Raw genomic sequence first — 13,587 nt, 5'->3', positions numbered from 1 at the left:
GGCAAAGATACTAGAGGGGTTTGCCATTTCCTTCTCCAGCTCATTTTACAGATGAGGAAACTGAGACAAACAGGGTTAAATAACTTGCCCAGGGTCACACAGCTAGCTAATGTCTGAGGCTGGATTTTAACTTAGATTTTCCTGACTCCAAGTCTGGTGTTCTATCTATCTACTATGCCACCTAGCCACCCCCATAAGTACTTCTAGAACATCAAAGTTGCAGATTATAATAACTATATGTACAGATACAAGTAGTGTATAGTCAGGAAGACTTGAGTTCAATTCCTGAATCTGATGCATACTAGCTGTGTGATCATGGGCAAGTCCATTAATCTCTTGGGGATTCGGACAATTTTCTAAATAATATTAAATAAATAAATTAGGGAGGAGCTGAAATCATCAGGATCAGTGAAAAGAGTTTCTACACGAGGAATCCCTCACACTAATGACATCACAGATTTGAAAAGAAGAAAAAAGGAAGAGGAAAAGATGAAGACAAAAGAAGGGAGAAATTATTTGCAAATGTGAATACAATGTTTTCTGGCTTCTTAGGATTTCCTTAGCTTTAAGATTTCAAGCTTATGGTTTAAGCAAAGATTGTTCTATGGGAAGAAGAGCCAGGCAGCTACTGGAATCTTTTTTGGGGGGGTGGGGGGCAATGAGGGTTAAGTGACTTGCCCAGGGTCACACAGTTAGTATCTAGTATCTGACTGAGGTCGGATTAGAACTCACATCCTCCTGAATCCAGAGGCAGTTCTTTATCCACTGCACCACCTAGCTGCCCCACAACTACTGGAATCTTTTTTTAGTTTAGTTTTGTTTTTGTTTTTGTGAGGCAATTGGGGTTAAGTGACTTGCCTAGGGTCACACAGCTAGTAAGTGTAAAGTGTCTGAGGCTGGATTTGAACTCAGGTCCTCCTGAATCCAGGGCCAGTGCTTTATCCGCTGTGCTACCTAGCTGCCCCACAGCTACTGGAATCTTAAAGGTGAAGGGGCTTTAGATATCATGTAACCCAAACCCTTTATTTTATAGAGTAAAACCTTAGTTGAGAACTCACCTTAACCATCATTATATCTGAAATACTCAGGTCTTCTTATATCAGTAAGAAACTTAATATAAACAAATATAGAAGAAAAAGAGATATGTAAATATGAAAATAAAATCCATGCATAAATAATGACCTTCAAAGTGATATTTTAGAATACCCAGCAGTGCAGTGACATGAGGGTTCTAAGGCCCATTCTGACCCTAGCTTTTGAAATAAAGATAGATATCAGTGAAGGCTTTCCCTATGGAAGTTATTACTGGGGTATCCTGCACTTATGGGGCACTTATTGATTGTGTTGGACAGTGGTTAATAACATTTGTAACCATGGATTAATAGTTTCAACCTTTTCAACCTAACTGAACTGACCTGCAAAACTAATAGATTTTAGTTTAAGCTTTTCTTCAGTTCACCCCAAAATGAGGACATTAATGACCAGGGAAATGAATGAGAAGCAGACAGTGGGAGGGAAAAGGAAGAGAAAGTGACTGACTGGATAGTTAGCCACTTAATAGAGTTGGCTAGATTTATATGCACACTCTTTTTGAGATGATCCTATTCATTCTTGTTATACAGTAACATTAACCGCCATTTTTTGTTCACCTAGATGATAAATCTTTCTGTATGGAAAATCAGTAGCCCATAATCTTTACATTGCATATATATGCAATAAATCTGTTATAACCTACTATAAAGACCTGGCAGATGGGTTTTATGAATACTTTCCTAGGATACCAAAAGGAGACACCACGAATGTTTATTCAGATGGTGTTTTGTGGCATGTCAGAGGGTGGAGGTGATCATTTCAATTCTAGTTTTTACTTCTTTCACATTATCTGAAGTCCTAGTGAAAAATTTCAGCACACAGCAGAAACTACCAAGAGTTTCCTTTTTGGGAAAGGAAAGCAAGCTTAGATGAGGTTCCAGGGATTTCCATTTATTTCACTTTTTCAAATTCTTTTAAATTCTCCAGCATGTTCTTGAACATCTATATACATATATATTCAGTAATCTCACTTTCATCCTCTGTCAAATAAATCTAAAGCCCTCTTCAGCTTGAAGATTCTATTTTTCTAAGTATACCTTCCTCCTCCTCAGATGATTCTCTATCCTATTTCTCCTATCTTTATCTACCCACCCCACCCTGCCTGACTGAACAACACAGCAATCAAACCAGAAAGGTCTGAATACACACCCAGCAGCAGATTGCATGTCTGATATCCAGGAGTCAGCTTTGTTCACTTCATTGAGACTCATCACCAGAAAAGTGGTCACTTAGTAATGATGGTTTTTCAGCCACAGCAACTTATGACAACCATAAACAAAGGAGTGGAGAGTACCCACACAATGAGATCACTGATCCTTGAAAAATTAGACTAAGAAAGATCAGATAAATTTTGTAAAATCCAGGCAATGACTGAGGAAAAAAATATGTATGTATGTATTGTATTGTATATATACACACATATGTATGTGTGTATATATAGCATATATATAAATGCATGTATATCTAAAATGTAAATGTACATATATGTGTATATATACACATATGTGTATATATTTTTCCTCAGTCACTACTTGACTATCCACATATTTTTATGTGTGTGAGTGTGTGTGTATATATATTTTGTGTGTATGTATATATACATAAAATTTTAGATTTCCCAAAGCATAGTCCTAGTCATGGCATTTCTGTCACTTCCTTGATCAAAAACATTTGATGGACTCCACATCATCTACCCAATTAATTCTAAATTCCTCATCCTGGCATGCAAGATCCTTCACAGTGTGATATCAAACTACTTTCTAGCCTGGACTCTCTCCACTCTCCATATAAACCCTACATTCCAACCAAATTAGACTGCTCACTGTTGACTAAACACACATGCTTGCTTGCTTCAAAGTCTTTGCTTGTTCTCTTTCATCTGCCATTCAAAATCTTACCATTTTTCAAGACTCATCTCAAACTTATCTTTTATTTATGATTCTCTGAACCAGATGTGATGGCCACCTCATCTGTACCCCCCCCTTAGCATATTGTGCCCTTCTTGTGGGCCATAACATCATATTCCCCCTTGTATCATGGTTATTTGTAAAACCATCTTACTCACTGTACCTATGAGTTTGTAAGTTTCATGAAGGCACAGAACTCTGTCTTATTTATCCTTTTCTCCTATGTGTCACTCCTAGCACAGTGCCTTGTACATGGTGAGTGCTTAATTTGTTCAATTAGATTAAATCAAATCAAATCCCTAGTTAATTATCTTTCCATAGAAAAAGTAGAGACGATCATTTTTCTGTATCAAATTTGAATGGAAAAGAAATTTTATTTAACACTGTACTTTTATCCAGTCTATGTCAGAATATGTATTTCTGGGAAAGAAAACTTAATGTAACCATAAACAACAACAAAAAAAGAGAATTCTGTGTTCCAGCATAAGATCCCAATGAAACCTGCCTCATTTCTATTGTCCTTGATGTGGACACAGTTCAATGTCCACAGAAGTGCTGTGTTACATCCTGTGGTCGACCATCAAAAGAAAATGAAATAAACAAGATTCTTCACTGTTCCATCACTGGAATGTGCCTAGCTTTAAAAATGTTGTAAAAAGGAATATTTTCATCATGCTATTATTTGCTAATTAAATTAGGCCAATGTTTCGTGGATATGGAATAATGTAATTTACTATATTGAATAATTAACCAATCAGATTCTTCTTATTTTCTGAAACAATGGATTGACTAAAATGTTACTATAAACAAAATAGATTTTGTTAGGCATAATCCACTTTGTAAACAAATGAAATTAATTCTTTGCCTGACTTAAGCCTCGAAAATGAAAGACTGAAACTGAACACATGCTTCCAATTCTTGTTCTCTTACTAATATGGCACTTAATATAAAAGTTATAATTTAACCTACCCCCAAGTATTCCGTACTTGAGACTAAATGGCTCTTAGAAATATGTTCATCAACAGATGGGAACCACTTATGGCCTCATAAACTCAAAAACAAGTGAAATTATCTCAGCAAAAGAGAAAGAGATTACAATAAAGCCTCATCTGGTTATCTTGGATAAAATTAATATATTGCACATTGGTTTTCATCTTAATGAAGAGGGGCTAGTAATCACTTTTCTTCATATTATTCGAACATTGAAGGAACAAGCTCATAGAATTGACTCTTTTAAACAATCAACAAGTATCTATTAAGTGCGTACAAAATGCCCAGAACTTTGCAGCATGGTTCCTGCCCTCTAAGATCTTACAATCTAATTGGAAAGACAAGGCTAAATATAAACAGCAATTATTTGGAGTGAAAAATAGAGTATGGCTACCAGCCAATTGGCCTGATACAGACTATGAGAGTTGCCAAGTTTCTGGCAAAGAAGATCAGCAAAGGCTTGGCAGAGTTTCATGGAAGAGATTTTTAGCTAGACTTTGAATGATGGATGTGATCTGAATTGACTAGGAAAGGCATGTTTAATGGGGGCAACAGCATGAGGAAATGCACAGAGGCACAAATGGGCACCATTTTGATAGGACATTAAAAAGGCCAACATGACTAGAGCGTATAGGGTATCCTACTGAGTAAGAGAGATGAGATTAGATTGATCAAGTTTTGGCAGCCAGGCAGAATAATTTCTTTACGAATGGAACCTATACAATACAACAAGTTTTTATTAAACCCCAATACATAGGGTCACAGTTCTAGAGCTGGAACGGGCCTTAAAGATGATTTGGTCCAACCTTCCCATTTTACAAATGAGTAAACTGAAGCCCAAAGAGGTTGCCTAGGATCACAGATGGTAAGTAGCAGAACCAGTATTCAAAGCCAGTTCCTCAGTGCTCCTACCAACTACAACATGCTGTATGGTCACTCTGCCCAGGGAGCTTACCTGTGTAGTATCAGATGAGACACCAACACAGATATCTATAATACACAACATTATATGATAAGTGCATTAGAGAGTTACGAAACAGAGTGTTCTATGAAGTCTGGGTGGCAAAGCTATATTAATGGAAAGAACCAAGGAAGACTTCCTGGAGCAGGTTATATTTGATTTGGGTGGTAAATGGTGGGCAGCAATTCATTAAGCAAAAAAGGAGAAGGAGATGCTGTGAAAAGAAAATTGAGTGATCAAAAGCAAAAATTCTTGAGAATAATGTCTGATTTCTGGGGGCAGGAAAAAGTACATGTTGGTTATACCATAGAGTGAGTGGAGAAAGTAATTTGACAGATTGTGGAATATGAAAGCCATGAAGGGAAATATGAACTTGACGTAGTAGAATAGGGAGCCACTGAAGATTTTTTGAACAGAGGGAAGACATGACCAAATCTATGCATAAAAAAATTATTCTGGTAAAAGTAAGCAGAATGAAATGAAAGTGAGGGAAGAAGTAACAAGAGGCAACATGGCCAAAAGGAAGCTGTCACAGTCCAGATGGGAGGTGATGAGCATCTATACTAGGGATTGGAATAGAAAGGTGAAGATGGACATTGCCAAGGGAGAATCAAATCTCTCTAGTTATGTATGAAGGGTGAGGAAGATGGGAGAATCAGAAATAACCCCAAGGTTTCAAAGAGAGATCAAAGTCATTGACAGACGTGGTAGTTGAGCTATGGGAGTGAATAAGATTGCCAAGGGAGAAAGTAGAGAGAAGAAAATAATGAGGATAATCCCTTAGTAAACACCCACATTTAGGTTTAGGCAAAGTATGAGGGGCAAAAAAAGAAGAGGAATGATTAGAGATACAAAAAGAGAACCAAGAGCATGTTGTGTCTCTGAATATTCACTTGGAGGAGGTGATCAACAATGTCAAAAAGCTGAAGAGGTGAAGGATAATAGAGACCGAAAGGAAGCCAGTGCATTTTATAATTAAGATGTCATTTTGTTCCCAAAGAGAGAGTAACTTCCTTGCGTTGAGGTAGAAACAAGATTGCCAGTATGGAGTAGTAGATAGATCACTGGACCTGGATTCAGGAAGACCTCAGTTCAAATTCTGCCTCAAACACTTAGCTTTGTGATCTTGGGCAAGTCTCTTATGTCTCAGTTTCCTCATCTGTAAATAGAGATAATATTAGCAATTAACTGACAGAGTCATTGTGAGGATGAAGTGGGATATTTGCAAAAATATTTGCAAACTTTAAAGTACTGTGTAGATTCTAGTTAATATATTATTTGCAAGAGATTGAAGAGAAAGTAAATAGTGAATAGTGAGGAAATGGAGGTATAGGAATAAGAGTTTAGCAATGAAGGAAAGGAAAGAGATGAGGCTGTGGCTACTTGATGTTAAAAGTTCAAGGGAAGTTTTTAGGGGATTTTTCCCCCCAGGATTGTAAAGTGGATCAAGCGCCAAACCTTCAGTCAGGAAGACCTGAGTTCAAATCCAGATTCAGACACTTAATACAAACCACCCCAGTATCTTTTTACCAAGAAAATCCTAAATGGAGTCACAGAATCAGACACAACTGAAAAAATGACAACAACGAAAGATGATAATGAGGTTTCACTAGAGAGAAATCAGAAACCTAATAACAGAAGTTGGGAAGGACAGCTTGTTTGATAACAAGTTCAACTCACTACTTTACTGACACAAAGCAAAAATGTTTATGTAATGTATGTTTTTTAATCTACAACCTGAAGAATTGTTATTTTATGGTGAAGAAGCCTGTCTCATTTTGTACTATCCATGGCTGTCATGTTGTTATTGTTTAATTGGGTGATTTTTAGATGTTCAGAAGGGACAAGGGATCGACTTCTTCAAGAAGCCAGGTTATGTCATTCACCTGGAATAAATACACCCCTGAGCAAGCAAATTATAACTGCCAGTATCAAATGAAATGCAATGTTATTAAAGTTGAGAAGATCCAGAGGGACTGAGAACTATATACAGTAAAACAAACAGTTTAAATAAGAAGTAAGACACATTTAAAGGTATTTTGTACTAAACAACAGAAGAGGTTTAAAAGAAGTAATTAATACCCATATTCTAAGTCTTAAAAACATTTACTAACAGAAAGCAAAGCAATAATAATAATAATAATAACAACTTAACTCTCTATCCATAAGCCTAGGTTACACTCTCCCACAAATGCACACTATCTGTGGGAAAGAATAGGTATAAATTTATATGAACCTAGCAATGAGATACAAGAATAGGGAAACCTGTGTACCCAGGCCAACTTACAAGTGCAGGCCTGGATGTGTTGGGTCTCTTTAGAAACCAGCCTAGCATAGGTACTGTACATCATGTTCTGAGTGGGAATGCTCATCTTTTGGACCTGGTCTCCTACTGGATAAAACCACTTCTCTGTTATTTTTGGAACACTGAAGCAGAATTTAGGATTTTTTTGGCAAACAGGAGTCTTAAGCCTGGGATCTGCACACCTTCTTGGGACTGCTCTTTTTGCAAGGACATTATATTATTTTAGTGAAAAGCCACTTCCTTAAGACAAAGATCTGCACTGCTCTTCAGATCTGCTCAATGGGATTTAAGAGGTTCCCTTTCTTGAGCAATAGCAAGAAATGTAGGAAAGCCTCTAAGTTCTCTCAAACAGTTAAATGGTACTAGAGAGAGCAGGACAGCCTTTTCCCAATCAGCTCTTCAAATACCAGACTTCTGCTTTCTCCAATCAGCCCCCCAACACCAAAGCTTTTTTTCAATCAGATCTGCTCCCCACAACAATTGTAGAGTTTGTCTCAACTCAAAGTAGCCACTGTTATTTTCTTGTCACTGTTCTGTTTCTCTGCTTCTGTTGACTTCTCACAACTCTATCAACTTTCCAGCTCCATCAGCTTTTTTTTTGTCTTCTGGCTTCTGTGTGCAGTTTCGAGTAAGACTTTACCTTCTAATTCCCTAGCTTCTCATCCTGAAGCATCTATTCTGGCTTTTTTCTCTCATATCTCAAAGCAGAGCCTCTTCATGTATAGTAACCCACATCTATCTTAGGTGGAGAAATCCAAAGTTTACTTTTCTGTCAGATATGCCACAGATAACCAATATGCATTTTCCATAGTACCCAAACAGTTCTTTGATTCACAATAAACATGAAAGTCTTATTTTTTTAAAGTTATGTGTAAATTAGCTCCTGAGAAACAATGTACTTCTACCATAAGTCAGTACTTTTACCCCAGAAGGGTTGCTTTTTTCTCAGGTCCTCTCAGATATGTCCCCTTCCCCTTCAAGCTGATTTTCTCTGGGAAACTCACACAAATGTCCTTTTTCAGCCCCTTTCAGGAAATAAAATGTACATATAATAAAAGGGAAGTGCCACACATAAAAAGGGACTGTGTCTGTCTAATTGATTTATTACAGTGCTTAACACAGTACCCTCAAAAAGACAGGCACTAAATAAGCACTTTTACCAGGGAAATGACGGATAGCATCCTTCTGAAGACATGTTTTCTCATTTATTACCCATATGCTAAAGGTATAGGCTATCTTTCTCCTGTCTACTGATTCAAGTAACCAATGGAATTCCAGCACTGACTTTATGAGAACATTCTGATTTCAGAATAATGGGGCTATCTGGTACTTTTATGGCCTATCTTACTTAGCTTTGTAGTCAAAGTTTGTTTTATTTTGTTTTTTTAATTTTAAGAATGGATCAAGAGAGTGCTTATGAAATGGGTTTGGGAAAGATAAGACAGTGTTAAATCTTTGGCTCACAAAGAAAGGACTACATAGCTCTTAGCCCCGGCCAAATGGAAATCTCAGTATACTGAGTTGCGGTCCATTGGATGCCTCATGAAATCAGTTGTCAACAAATCAGCCAGTCAATATGCATTTATTAAACACTATGTTCTAGGCACTGTGCTAAGCACTGAAGATACAAAGAAAGGCAAAAGACAGTCCCTGTTCTCATTGAGATGACGGTCTAATGGGAGAGACGGTATGAAAACAGTTATGGGCAAACAAGATATATACTGGATAAATTGGGGAAAAATCAATAGACAGAAGGCTTTAGCATTAAGGAAACAAGAAAGGCTTCCCATAGAAACTGAAAGTTGAAGGAATTTCACGTGAAAATGCTCATAAATAATATATTGGGACTGGGGAGCTGGCGGTAGAAAGAATGTGGTCTGCTAAATGAAATACATAGGACTTGAATTTGGGGGAAGTGAACTGTAGTCCTGATTTCATCATTGACTTACTGCGAGGAAATTTACTTGAGTAAGTTATTTCACCTGTCTATGCCATAATGCGGCCATCTGTAAATGAGAAAGCAAAAGAATAGCCTTGCCTCTTCTATATAACTTAGAGGGAATTTGTAATGATAAATCTATAAAATATATTGAACTCCTTGAAGAAAGGACTTATTTGTCCAGATGCAGCGATGCTCTATTTGTTCTCAGTCTCTGATGGTCTTGCCAATCCAGAGTAACAATTCTACACTAAATAGAAACTTTCCATTGATTTTTCCACATTCAGTTATGTCCCTGGCCTTCATATTTTAAGCTTCTTAGAGAACAACAAACATTTTGACTGCAAGGGGGAAAAAAAAACCATAAGGGAATTAACTTCAGAATGAAAAGAATAATTATAAAATCACAGCTTAATTCCTCACATCCAAGAGAAAAGCCATACAAATCAGCACATTGAACCAACATGTACAAATAGTCTCATTCGATAAAGAGTGCTAAATTGGAATAGTCGTAGAGTGTGCTAAGAATGAGAGCTTGTGAGAAGGCAAAAATCACTTTAGTTCCCAAAATCTTTATTATTCTTTCATCTTAAGGTTTTTTCTTTCTCTTCCCTACCCTTCCATCTGGAGTGTAACTAGAGTATTTACCATTTTTTCTACCACATATTTCCCACAATGTTCCTCCTCTGTGCCCTTTTAAAATATTATTCCTTAAGCCTATAATGTTCTTCTCCTCCTGCCCCATCCCTACCCCCACCAAGTTTTCTACTGATTTGAACTTTGCCTCTTCATTTAAGACAAATGTGGTAATATGGCAATGTAAAGGAAGACCTGGGCTCTGAAACATGCTGGCTGTGTGATAAGTCACAGAAAAGCTGATGATGGGCATTGGTACCAAGAGTTTACCCACCCAGAAGTTCCCTATATCAATAAAATCCCAGGACCATGTTCTGTTCTTATCATGCATATCCTTTAAAGACCAATTCCAATGTCATCTCCTTCATGAAGAATTCCTTCATCTCATTTCTCAGTAGAGATGTTTGGACCTGGAATATCACTTAGTTTGCTACTCTCTAATGAATTTATTAAGTATCATTTTGTATTGCAATTTTTTTCTATGAGTGTCATCCTCCCTTACTAGAATGTAAACCCCCCAAGAGGACTACATCCTAATCTCTGTGTCTTGCTGAGGGCTTAATACAGTGAATGCTCAACACATAAACAATTTAAAAATTTTTTTTCAAACCATAACTGTACAATGTTACAGAAACTGGCTCTCTTCATTCTGGAATATATTCTAAAATGACCAATATCAGCACATGTTTGTAGGAGGAGATACAGACACAAAAGAAATTCTATACATGCTGACCAATGTTTACATTATACAAAAGCAATTTTGGTTTGTTTTGTTCTTGTAGCACAAAGTTAATGCATCTTTCCTCAACATTGATCTATGTGACCTTCAGAAAAGAGAATCTCTAAGGTGGGATCTGGCAACCCAAGACTAGTCCTGGAAATTCAGATATTCAAGAATCATCCGGATTTAGGGTCAAGGACAGGACATGTCTGTGGATTCTGTAGATGTTCAGGAAGGTTTCTTTCCAGACCCTGTATTATATTTATTTTGTTACTGATGCTGTTACTTTGGTGAGCATCTTGGGGCATATCAATCGGATTAAGTCTCCTACTCCCAGCACTTTCCCAGCACATCTTAGAATCCCTAGTGGTTAAACCCTATTTCCATATTTTTAAAACTATCACAGACAAATCCAATACTTCTATGACAGTGGTGACTCAGAGAAAAATCTATGAATTCTAACCTGAAATACCCATTATCTTGAGAATCCTTGCACCTTAGTAGGGAACCAAAATCCTAAGGCAACAAAATCATCCAGTAATTGTTATGGAATACTTTCACAGAACAACAGGAGAAGGAATGGTGTAAGGGACCCCAAGATGAGAAAACTCTCTCTGCCAAAAGAGATTTGCTACCTCCTCTGCAAATTATATAGAGTTGCCTAGCTCACTTAGAGGGTAAGTGATTTGCCTAGGGTCACACAGCCAGCAAGTTTCAGGGGTGAGAATTGGGCCCAGATCCTCCTGGCTCGAAAGCCAGCTCTTCATTCACTACCCCTTTCTGCCTCTCTAGTAGCATATAAGCATTATGAAGCATGGTCCTATATGAGTTAGATGGCTCAGAATAAAGGATGAAGGAGGGAAATGAATATCCTTCCAAGAAAGGTTTCAAGCTACTCCTGAGCAGTGGTTCTCAAATGTTTCATCACAAGGAGTCAGTACACACTAGAGAAAAGCAGGAGGTTCACATACGTACATGTGATTACGAGTTTAAGTTACATATTATTCCTTTGCACATGTGGATGCTAGTGTAAATTCAATACAATTCCTGACCTTCCCAGCTACACTTGGTGCAGATTACTACCCCAGGGCAAATCATTCATCCAGAGCTACTCAGTATATTCTTGAGGCAGATTTTCTTGCTGTACAGCATGACTATAATGCATTCTTTTGATGTTTTGTATTATTCTCTCATCCATCATTAAATGGATCTTAACTTGTTTTCTTTGATCTTATAATTGTATAGCCTGGCCTGTTATCTCATGAAATTCAGTTATTCAAAAGTTATTTATTGGGTCCCTTCTCTGTGCCTAGTTTAATACTGTGGGTGTACAAAGATTTGTCAATATATAGATCCATCATTCAAGAAGTTTACAAATGTAACTCAGTTTTGGACATGTTGAATTCAAGGTGCTAATGGAATGATCCAAGTAAAGATGCCCAGAAGGCTCTTGGAAATATAAGACTGGAGCTCTAAAGAGAGAGAATCATTTGTATACTGGTGATCATCAAAGTTATAAGAGTAGATGTCAGTCTTCTGATGAAATTGAATAGAAGCAATGCGTGAAATGCCAAGCTATTTTGATAGCTTACACGAAACCTGTTGTCCACAGTGCATTTTGAAACAAATTTGTCTAGTTCACTGTAAATACAGTCACGTTCATGGTCATATTTTAATAGTTTCTCATTTTGTGTTTTAACAGGATTCCAAGCTCCAGGTTCTAGGGGAGCTGAAGCAAAACAATGAGAGTTTTATTATTACTAAGACATTCTCTGGGTCCCTGAGTGAGTTCAGCCACTTAAAAGGAGATGTTCAGGCTTCAAGTGAGACAATAGGCTCACCAAATGACAAGTTGTATGAACAGCATCAAGTAACCAAGTCCCTTTTCAAGAAGTTTAACCAAATAACTTGGCCTCTGGACACTCGCCCTTTGAACAAAAGTTTAATCAGAGGTGACAAATGGAAGAAAACAGATGCAGCTCAAGAAAAAAGGAGAGCTTTCCTTCAGGATTTTTGTAAGAAATATGGGGGTGGGAACCATGCCCAATCCCATCTTTTTCACCTGGTATCTAGAATCTATGTGGAAGATAGACACAAAATCCTCTATTGTGAAGTACCTAAGGCTGGCTGCTCAAACTGGAAAAGAATTCTCATGGTGCTGAATGGCCTAGCCTCTTCTGCTTACAATATCACTCATAATGCTGTTCACTATGGAAAACATTTGAAGAAACTCGATAGCTTTGATTTGAAAGGGATATATAGCCGTTTAAATACTTACACCAAGGCTGTTTTTGTTCGAGATCCCATGGAAAGGTTAGTGTCTGCTTTTAGGGATAAGTTTGAACACCCAAACAGCTACTACCATCCAGTATTTGGAAAGGCAATTATTAAGAAATATCGACCCAATGCATGTGAAGAAAAAATAAACAATGGATCTGGTGTAAAATTCAAAGAGTTTATCCACTATTTACTGGATTCCCACCGCCCGGTAGGAATGGACATTCACTGGGAAAGGGTCAGTAAACTCTGCTATCCTTGTTTGATCAACTATGATTTTGTAGGGAAATTTGAAACTTTGGAAGAAGATGCCAATTACTTCTTGCAACTGATTGGGGCTCCAAAGGGGCTAAAATTTCCAAACTTTAAGGACAGACATTCTTCTGATGAAAGGACGAACGCAGATGTTGTAAGACAATATTTGAAGGACTTGTCCAGTATGGAGAGACAATTGATCTATGATTTTTATTACCTGGACTATTTGATGTTTAATTATACAACACCATTTGTATAGCTGGTGTCCAGTAACCCTTCTCCTTGCTAATAATAATGTACTCAGATAAGTAACTGTATCTTCACCTTAGCTGTATGTATTGAGGAAATGGACCTAATGCAGTTGTCTTGATGGAATGGAAATTTTGTCAAATAACATGACACCAATTGACACAAAATTATAGGAAAATCACATAAAGGAGATATATAAACAACTTGAATGGCATAAAAATGTCTGGAAAAGAGCTACTTTTGCATTATGGATTA

General features: G+C 37.3%; 1 protein-coding gene across 1 annotated transcript in view; it reads left to right on the top strand.

The window, feature by feature from the left end:
- CHST9 (carbohydrate sulfotransferase 9) overlaps window positions 1-13,587 on the top strand; it is a 361,943-nt gene that overhangs the window by 348,009 nt on the left and 347 nt on the right. The window contains exon 5 of the mRNA XM_043976762.1: window positions 12,254-13,587. This exon is cut by the window's right edge and continues 347 nt beyond it. Coding sequence (XP_043832697.1) covers window positions 12,254-13,342 — 1,089 coding nt within the window. The 3' untranslated portion in view covers window positions 13,343-13,587. The remainder of the gene's footprint in view (window positions 1-12,253) is intronic.

This window comes from Dromiciops gliroides, chromosome 1 (genome assembly GCF_019393635.1).
Source record: "Dromiciops gliroides isolate mDroGli1 chromosome 1, mDroGli1.pri, whole genome shotgun sequence".
NCBI lineage: Eukaryota > Metazoa > Chordata > Mammalia > Microbiotheria > Microbiotheriidae > Dromiciops > Dromiciops gliroides.
This window is presented reverse-complemented; position numbering and strand designations above follow the sequence as displayed.